Below are 9,843 nucleotides of genomic sequence, written 5' to 3' on the forward strand. Positions count from 1 at the left end.
GCTGGGAGCGGGGCAGGGAGCGGGGCTGGGAGAGGGGCAGGGAGCAGGGAGCGGGGCTGGGAGCGGGGCTGGGAGCGGGGCAGGGAGCAGGGAGCAGGGAGCAGGGAGCAGGGAGCAGGGAGCAGGGAGCGGGAGCAGGGAGCGGGGCTGGGAGCGGGGCAGGGAGCGGGGCTGGGAGCAGGGAGCGGGGCTGGGAGCGGGGCAGGGAGCGGGGAGCGGGGATGGGAGCGGGGCTGGGAGCGGGGCAGGGAGCGGGGCTGGGAGCAGGGAGCGGGGCAGGGAGCAGGGAGCGGGGCAGGGAGCAGGGAGCGGGGCTGGGAGCAGGGAGCGGGGCTGGGAGCAGGGAGCGGGGCAGGGAGCGGGGCTGGGAGCGGGGCAGGGAGCAGGGAGCAGGGAGCAGGGAGCAGGGAGCGGGGCTGGGAGCGGGGCTGAGCCCGACCCCTTCCCGCAGGAGCCAGGCCGGGCAGAGCAATTCCCGTTCTAGCCTTGGCTTCTCCTGCCAAAACCACACCATCACCACGACGGGGTGCTGCGGAATAAAGAACTTAGTCACGTCCACACTGTGATAAGACTCCCTTTCTCAGTGGCAGTTCCACGTGTAGCTCCTGTGCAATATTAATAACGCCAAGAGATGTCAGGAATTTGCAGATGTCAACTGTGGCTGAAAAGGGATTGCTAAAAATCAAAACCTGCAACATTTTCTAGAAGAATACTGCCATTTATGAGGTAGGCTACCAGAGAGGGCATAATTTATGAAACAAGTGCTGAATTATCCATCTTATATTTGTGTCAGTAAAACACGGTAGGACAAAAGAGCAGAAGGAGAAAGAGAAGGATATGATGTTTATGACAATTTTACTCTAAAAACAGCATTGCTTGCCATACACAAAGAATGGAAGATAATTTTGTGGATCTACATGTTGTGAAGCAGTGACTTTCACAGGCAGCTGGCTTTAAAAAGAGGGATAGCACTATGAATGCTTGAATTTTTGTAATGCTTGATATTTTTTATGACATTTCCTGACACCATGGAAAATTATAGGATCAACCATGGAAACCCTCTAATATTTGAACCAGTTTTATTTGTAACTCTGTTTCCAGTCTTTTAGATACAGCTTTTTCCAGCGTTTTGCCAGTGCAGAAAAACCTTTAAGTATATTCTTAATCCTGAGATTCTGCTGCTGGGCTCTGTTCCTGAACTTACACCTCTCAACAGTGTTCTCCAACTGTGTTTCCCTGCAGAGTGAAGAACAGAAGTTAATTTCTCTACATCTGAGGAGGGATTACTCTTTGCAACAGCTACAGCCAAGGTGGCAACCCAAATATTAACTCACTTAAGTACAGGTCTTTTAAAAAAGCAAACACACAGAAACTAAAATATTTATTTGAACTTACTAATTTTGTATCATGAATAAATGCTATTCATTGCCATCTGGGCCACATGAAACCCCTCCACTGATCATTATTTTGCTCTGTGAGAAGCAACAAAGGCTACTTTCATATGATAAGAGCTGTATGGCACACTTTAAAAAGTTGTAAGAGAAGTACAAACAAAAAGATTCACAGTTAGGAAAATAAATTAGCATCTGAGAAGTGGTAGTTCAATGGGCTCCAAATTATGCATGGAGGAAGTGAAATACCCAGAAAAATATATTTCGTCCTATTGTACTAAAATGTAGCATAATCTCATTTTCATACCTGATATTTAATAAACAAATAGACTGTTATAAACAAATCCAGCTTTAATAAATCTATTAAACACATGTAAAAGAGGAGGGTTTTTTCCAAATTAAGTGTGCTGGCAAATAATTTTTTTCATTTATTTGACTTTTTCTGCAGTCTTATGTGGTGAAACGTTTTTTTAGACACCAGAAGATATTTAAGAGTGGTGTGAAGTAATTTCATTGAAAGCTGAGGAAACTTTCAGTGACTGTCAGTGATTACAGACACTGAAAACCTCTGCAGATTCACAAACAGAAATGGGCAAAACCAAGTTCTGTATGTGCCCTCTGGCTTACTGGCTTGCTTCTGGGAAAACTACAGAAACAGCCTTGCTTCTTTTCAGCAAATCTTCATGCCTGGCCAAGAGCACTGGTTATTCTGTTCACAAGCAAGGTGCTGTAAAAAGTGGCTGCACTGACTGCCTAAAAGTCAGAGATGAAGAAAAGAACCAATGGGGGAAAAAATGAGACAAGGAAGGCAAAATGACCAGTTAGGCAGTGGATGACTTAAATAACCTCCAACTCACACCCAAGCTGCTAATAATGTTTGAACAATCCAATTTTCCCCTTGGCTGGTCATGCTGTTTGTGCCTGAGAAAATGAAGGGCCAGTACATGTCCGGAGATTACATGTTCCTGCACCAGTGAAGTCTGCTTTCCCCAGAATGCCAGGCTTTCCCAGAAACCCTGCTCAGCATGGAGAAAGCAATGGCCACTTTCATCCAAACCAAAACTTCTGCCTTGCCATTTCTGGTGTTGTGTTTTGCTTTGGTATAGAGCCACAGTAGCCTTGTAAATTCATGAGTATTGCTTGTGTCATGTCTTAAACTTAAAAGACATCTTGTTTTCACTAGAGTGTCGACAAGTTTTGTTTACCTTTCAAATATTTTCTCTTTAACAAGCCATAACAGAATCTAGTGTATATTATCTGTCTCAGACAACTAAGGATAAAGAATATCTGTATTCCCAACAAGACCCAAGAAGGCCTGCCTCAGGCCGAAGGCAATTCCTGGTGAGTAAAACGCGTTAACAGATTTAGTCTCCCTGACACTTGGCCTTAAATCTGTCCTGCACATGCTAAAATAACAGCACAGAGCACTGGAGTTACTTCTACAAAGCATTCCTGAGGCCAGGCCTGTTGGCTCTGCATCCCTGCGGTTGCACACACCATGTAGGCACTGAACAGTCTGTGACCACTCCAACGCACCGAGCTGCACACAGCGGGGAGGACTCCCTGGGCAACATCTGCTTCCCATCAGCTGCTACACCTGCACCTCTCGAGTACAGAACAGCGCCCGCGGCTTGAAACTGAAGAGTTCAGTGCCCACCAAGCTCAAAACACTCCAGTGCCGGGGCCAGGAGCAGGATGGCCCCGAGAGGCGTTTGGCCTTGGGGCGGCTGGTCCCCAGCGCCAAGCGCTGCCCAGCCAGGCTGGCGGTGCCAGGGACCGCGGGGCAGCCGCTCCGAGGCATCACCGAGCCCCCGCGGCCCGGGATGGGCACACGGGACGGGAAGGGGCCCGTAGGGACCGGCTGAGGGCGGCAGCCCCCGAGGGCAGCACTGGGCCAGCCCTACCGCGGGCTCTGCCCCCGGGCTCTGTCCCCGCTCCGAGCGCGGCCCCGGCAGAGGGGTGGCCCGGCGCCGGGCAGGGCAGGGCAGGGCAGCGGCTCGGCTCGGCTCGGCTCGGCTCGGCTCGGCGCCGCCGGGGCAGGTGGCGGAGCGAGCGGGGGGAGCGGGGGCTCGGCCGGGCTCCAGCTCCCCGCTCCAGCTCCCCGCCTCCGGGCCGCGGTGCCCGCCGTGCGGGGGCGGCGGCGGAGGGGGGTCCCCGAGCCCTCTATAAAAGCGGCCGCAATGGCTCTGCCGGCAGAGCCGGGCCGAACGGGCAGGCGGCGGCGGGACCATGGCGACGGGCGGCGGGCACCCCCTGCCCGCCCCGCTGCTGCTGCTGCTGCTGCTGCTGCTCCGGCCCTGCGAGGCGAGTGCGGGGCGCCCGGCGGGGCCGGCGGCCGCGGGGATCCCGGCCCCCGGGGCCGCTGTGTCCCCGCAGGCGAGCGGCCCGGAGCCGGCGTGTCCCCGTCCGTGCGGCGGGCGCTGCCCGGCCGAGCCGCCGCGCTGCGCCCCGGGCGTGCCCGCCGTGCTGGACGGCTGCTCCTGCTGCCTGGTGTGCGCCCGGCAGCGCGGCGAGCGCTGCTCCGCGCTGCTGCCCTGCGACGAGAGCAGCGGCCTCTACTGCGACCGCGGGCCCGGGGACGGCGCGGCCGCCGGCATCTGCATGGGTAGGTGGCGGCGGGACGGCCCCGGGGGCGGCGGGGAGACCCTGCCCGGGCCGGCCCGCCGCGGGTGTCGCTGCCCCGCGGGTGTCGCTGCCCCCGATGCTGCGGGAGGTGCCGGTGCGGCCGCCGCGGGGCTGCGAGGGCCGGGGAGTGCCCGAGCGCCCTCCTCTGCCTCTGCGAAATGCCTCCCCTTTTCCCACCAGTGCTGGAGGGGGACAACTGCGTGTTCGATGGGATGATTTACCGCAATGGGGAGAGCTTCCAGCCCAGCTGCAAGTACCAGTGCACCTGCCGCGACGGCCAGATCGGCTGCCTGCCCCGCTGCAACCTGGACCTGCTGCTCCCCGGCCCCGACTGCCCCTTCCCCAGAAAAGTCGAAGTCCCTGGAGAGTGCTGTGAGAAGTGGGTCTGCGACCCGGACGATGAAGTGATTTTGGGAGGTTTTGCCATGGCTGGTGAGGAAACTAAAATTGGTTATTATAGTCATTGTGAGCAGGAGGTGATATCATCGTGAAAATATCCATAGGATTGCAAGGTCTAAGGCACATTGCTTGTATGGTCGGGGTTTTTTCTGACATAGAGTGATCAGTGGTTATGAATAAAGGCAGAGCTCATCAGGTAAAAGAAAGATTCAGAGGATGAATATGCATGGCAGTTTTAAAAGTCAATTAGTGTAGTTGCCATTTTTAAATTTCTGTTTATCTGGTACACATTAGTTCTGTGACCAGAAGAAAACAAGGACAAGATCCTAGTACTCCAAACATTCCCACACCAAGGGGAAAAAAAAAAAAATCTGCAGTCGTGCTAGTTGCTCTGCAAGAATATGTTGCAACTTATATTGTTACAGCTTATATCAGGTTGACTATGACAGTTTAGTCTACCAGAGACTTTCTCCCCATTGAATTCTGTGGCTCTTACAAGTGATCAGCATGGTAGCTAAAATGCCAGTGAATTCCTCATGTTTATTGATGGCATTAAAAACATTACAGAGTACTTGTACAGGCAGTGGTTATAAACACAGTGAATGGATTTGTAAGAAAACCCAATCCATTCCAAAGTGCATAACTCAGACTTTTAAAAAAGCTAGATAATATTTTCCCCTTTTTCAGTTTTTTCCCTATTTTCATTTTTTTTCTACTGAATTATGTCTCCATCCCCTTTAAATTAAACTATTAGTTCAACATGAATTTTCGTAACTTTCTTCTGAGAGTGGAGGGCACTGCATTCTCTTCCAGTCACTGCTCTTTGTGATCTTGGGCAGCTAGTTATGCCAAAACTCAGCTAATCCATTTTAAAAACAAGTGAGAAAGGATTGAGGAAGAAAGGCTTTTCAGTGTGCTCTGAAGTGTTAGTTGTAAAGCACATAAGGTATAAACAAAAAGTTCGACACTTTTCGATTACCTTTCCTTTTCTTTGATTTGTCTGATGGTGACAGGCTAATCCATAAGATACCTGCAGATGAATTGTCTGCATTCTTTCAGCAATGGCCATCCCTCTTGGGAGGGCACCTTTTTTGGACCTTTGCCATTCAAAAGGCAGGAAGGCTGTTGTAGAGGAGCTTAACAGCAAGAGCTGTGACTGACAGCTCAGTTGTATTGCCTGCTCCTCTTTGCTCCTCTGCTAATCAGTGAATCAAAGTGTTCAGCAATATTTGCACAGTGCCAGGAGGGCAGGATGGTGGTCAGGCTGACCATGGCTTTGAGTACCATGACAGCTCCTGGAAATGCCTCCCCTCTGCCTCCTCACCATCACCCTGGCTGTAGGCTGTCAATAATTGACAAGATGAGGTGACTTTATGACTCTAAGGAGTAAAAGGACTTTCATTACATGCTGTTTATTAGCTTAGATTAAAAAAATCAGCATCTCTCAAGTCATACCTAATATAAATATTTTTATGACGTAGCTTCAGAACAGATTTGTGACATATTTCCATTAGAAAGAATGAAGAATAAAAATTTGTTAGGGTTCTAAACTGGTTTAAAAGTTGGCAGTAATTCTTCCAGCTGTGGACTGGAGTGAACAGAATCTAAATGCTTTGTTGATTACACTGATATGCATCTTTCTGGTTTGGGGCTTTTTTTTTTTTTTAGATATAGGAAGTTGCTACTCGGGATTCCTAAAACGACAGCTTTTAAAATTTCTAAATCCTGTCAAAAGCATGGATTTTGAACCTTGTTTTGTCTCACATGTTCCTTCCCAGATATGACAGAGCTCAATTAGATAGTGAGGTTTCATGTGAGTTTCTTGTAATAAACCTCTGTGGGGTTTTGTCTCCAGCCTACAGGCAAGAGGCCACACTTGGGATCGTGTCAGATTCAAGTGCCAACTGTATTGAGCAGACAACAGAATGGAGTGCTTGTTCCACGAGCTGTGGAATGGGCTTTTCCACCCGTGTTACCAACAGGAATCAACAGTGTGAGATGGTGAAGCAGACACGGCTTTGCATGATAAGGCCCTGTGAAAATGAAGAACCATCTGACAAGGTATGCTGCAGAGAGTGAGCCAGGGCAGCTCTTCAGCTCTAATTCCAGGGTTGCAATATTGGGGTCTGCAATGATCCAGATGCAGCTGTACATAAGTACACCTTTTAGCACAAGTGCAGCAAGCTGAGTGGTTTTGGTAAAGCATTGGACTTGTGTTTGCTCAGTATCTTTGTGCTGCTCCTCCAATGGGTCAAGGGAGGTGATTCTGCCCCTCTGCTCCACTCTGGTGACACCTTCCAGAGCACTGTGTCCAGCTCTGGAGCCCTCAGGAAGACATGGACTTACTGGAGTTAATCCAGAGGAGGGCCACCAAGGACTTTACCCATGTGGTAAAGCTGAGAGAGTTGGAGGTGTTTAGTTTGGAGGAGAGGAGGCTTTGGGAAGACCCCACAGCCCCTTGCAGTACTTAAAGGGGGCCTATGAGAAAGGTAGGAACAGACTTCTAGTAGGGCCTGTTATGGTAGGACAAGGGCTAATGGTTTTAAACTAAAACAGGTAGAATCAGACTAGATATGAGGAAGAAATTGTGTACGGTGAGGGTGGAGAGGCACTGCAACAGGTTGTCCAGGGAGCTGGTCAGTGCTGCATTCCCAAAAATGTTCAAGGCCAGATTGGGCAGTGCTCTCAACAACCTGATCTAGTGGAAGCTATCCCTGCTCATTGCAGAGGGGTTGGATGGGAAAACCTTTAAAGGTCCTTTTCAACCCAAACTGGTCTATGATTCTATGATAATTTAAGTCATCCCAAACAGATCACATGTATTGCATGTGCAGCTTGGCAGTTCACACAGTCTAACTTCTCCCACAAAGGCAACTGTACTACCTGTGCCTGTACATCAGAGTTGCTTCAGTGATACAGAATAGATATATCAGATTTCTAGTCTGTGAGCATCTGGAACAGTAGAGAAATGAGTGAAATGTCTGCTTGATAAATTAAACATTATCTTAATCCTTATGATGTTTTTTTCCCCCCCAAAGCAGACCCAATACTGACATTTCTGATGTAAAAAAAAAAATTGTATCTAGGAGAGAAGACTTATACTTCTGCACATTATGCAAGTGTTTCTATCAGGGAGAATAACATGTAGCTAGGTAAGAGGCCCAATTTATGTAATGTTGTGAGTGTTGGAAAGCATTTCTAATGCTTTCTATGCTTTCCTATTTGCTGAACAGTCTCTGCAGTTTTAAATACCATGTTTTGCAAAAGAAGATTAAACATGTGGGAGGAGTTGAGAAGATTAACAAGAATGGTCAGAGGTCTAGAAAACATATTCATCTAGGGAAAAACAGATAGAACTGAACTTCTGAATGCAAGGGAAGAGAGATATGTTCTCATAACTGTATTCAGATATTACAGCCTGTTTTGAGTACATGGAGGATATAACAAGAAATTGAGAGTTTAGACTGCATAAAATTAAGACATGAGTGAAAAAGTACTAGGCAGTAAGAATAGTAAACTCTCGGGGTTGTCTGGGGCAGATGTGGAGTCTCTGTCATTGAAGACTTCCAAGGACAAGTTAGTCAATCATTTGTTAAAAATAACATATCTAGAGCTGGTTGTGCCTTGAGTCACAGGAATGGGTGATGACTTTTGCAGTTCATTTCACCCCTTTTTTTCCCCCTGAATCTAATTCTGTAACTTGGTCATTTCACTTGCTGATTCTCTGATGAAGCTACACTAGCCTGAGAAGCTTTTCAATATAGTTTTTTAATGAATGTAGACTGGGCATTTCCTGGATGACAGGAGTGGGTTTTAATTATTTGTCTTTCATTACTGCTCCAGTAAAATGCTGGTGTCAAAGAGCAGATCTTGCAGGTGTCACCTGTAGGTAACCACTGAAGCAGTTTCAGAGTCATCTTGCTGTTTAATGACTTAAGACAACAAATTTAAATTTTCACAGTCGGCCTGTATCTTCGCATGTCACTTGTTAAATGCTGTCTGTGCTGTGCAATGATACATCTGCTGTCCCCTCATCTCTCTTAGAAAGGGAAGAAGTGTGTCCGAACGAGGAGGGCGGCGAGAGCCGTTCGCTACGAGTACCAGAACTGCACGAGCGTGCAGGCGTACCGGCCGCGCTTCTGCGGGCTCTGCGGCGACGGCCGCTGCTGCACCCCGCACGGCACCAAAACCATCCAGGTGCAGTTCCGCTGCCCCCAGGGCAAGGCCCTGAGAAAGCCAGTGATGCTCATCAACACCTGTGTCTGCCACAACAACTGTCCTCAGAGCAACGTGGTTTTCTTCCAGCCGTTGGACCCCACGTCTGGTGAAGCAAAATTATGAAAAGCATGAATTAGATAGAGCAGAAAGTATAAGCAGTTTATACAAAAGTTGACCCACAATCAGGTGAATGTAACAATTGCATATATGAGACTTCTAAAATATTTTTCAGAATGGTCTTTCAAACTAGGTGCTTTTTTTCCCCCATAGTTTATTAAATACCTCATTTTCCATTTGCCCCCTCCAAATGTCTTTTATTCACTTGAAGGAAATTTTGTACCTTGGACAGAGCCCTCTTTTTTCCTTGATGGTGGCATAAAGATTACAAAGCCAACAGCCAGACTTTCCCCTTGAGTTAAGGGAATCATGCAGCAAGTTTCAGTGGGTGTAAGACTGGGCTTCTTGAGAGTAAATGTATTCCTTGAGGAATACATGATATTGCATCATATAAGCTTCCAGGCTCTTAACTTCACTTTCCATACCGCAGTGTTCTTTTTTCCTTTTAATGAAACTCTGGTTTTTGATGACAGTAAAAATCTTACTGATACAAGTGTTACATTCTTGTGGCTTATAAAGTACCTTCTGTCAATACCTCTGACTCTGAGGATTAAGATTGCACGTAGCCCTGGAAATGACATAGGGTAAGATCTCTTATCCTGAAGCACAGCAGGTTGATAGCTGACAGCAATTAAATTTCTGTTTGGTACCTTCACTAGCAGTCTAATCCAAAACCAACTGAAGTCAGTGTTGTATAAGAATTTACTCTAATCCACATGTGTCTGTAGATATAACTATTTGGATGCAAAAATAATATATCTGTAAATTCCTCTAAAATACTAACTGTATCATTTGGTGCTTCATTTCTTAGAAAGATGTATATGTAAATAGAAACTGTACATACTGTAATATAACTTTACAAAGTAAATAAACTTTATGTGATTCAAAATATTTTTTCCTAAAGTTGCCTTTCTTAAACTACCAGCCCTTAACAGCTAAAAGCAATGGAAAGAAAAAAGGGTCTGCAGACTCCTAAAAGCAAAAGATGATTTATTGTGTTCATGTACCTCATCCTAATCACTGCCTTAAAAGTCATGCAGTGCCTTGCTACAGGGAAGGATGAATAATTTGTGGAGTACATACTAGAAAGGAG

The 9,843-nt window shown here is 47.7% G+C and overlaps 1 protein-coding gene across 1 annotated transcript; it reads left to right on the forward strand.

Moving 5' to 3' along the window:
* Window positions 1-3,564: 3,564 nt before the first annotated feature.
* CCN3 (cellular communication network factor 3) lies at window positions 3,565-9,641 on the forward strand. The gene is made up of 4 exons (XM_064395505.1): window positions 3,565-3,996; window positions 4,197-4,448; window positions 6,271-6,476; window positions 8,460-9,641. The coding sequence occupies exons 1-4, from the start codon at window positions 3,621-3,623 to the stop codon at window positions 8,754-8,756; spliced, it is 1,131 nt and encodes a 376-aa protein (XP_064251575.1). The 5' UTR covers window positions 3,565-3,620; the 3' UTR covers window positions 8,757-9,641.
* Window positions 9,642-9,843: the final 202 nt, after the last annotated feature.

The sequence above is a fragment of the Passer domesticus genome, chromosome 1, assembly GCF_036417665.1.
Source record: "Passer domesticus isolate bPasDom1 chromosome 1, bPasDom1.hap1, whole genome shotgun sequence".
NCBI lineage: Eukaryota > Metazoa > Chordata > Aves > Passeriformes > Passeridae > Passer > Passer domesticus.

What these genes read in the sequence shown, in the direction of transcription:
- CCN3 (XM_064395505.1), top strand. Translation starts at nt 3,621, where the DNA reads ATGGCGACGGGCGGCGGGCACCCCCTGCCCGCCCCGCTGCTGCTGCTG. An exon ending in GGCCGCCGGCATCTGCATGG is followed by an intron (nt 3,997 to 4,196) that starts GTAGGTGGCGGC and finishes TTTTCCCACCAG; the next exon opens with TGCTGGAGGGGGACAACTGC. An exon ending in GGGAGGTTTTGCCATGGCTG is followed by an intron (nt 4,449 to 6,270) that starts GTGAGGAAACTA and finishes TTTTGTCTCCAG; the next exon opens with CCTACAGGCAAGAGGCCACA.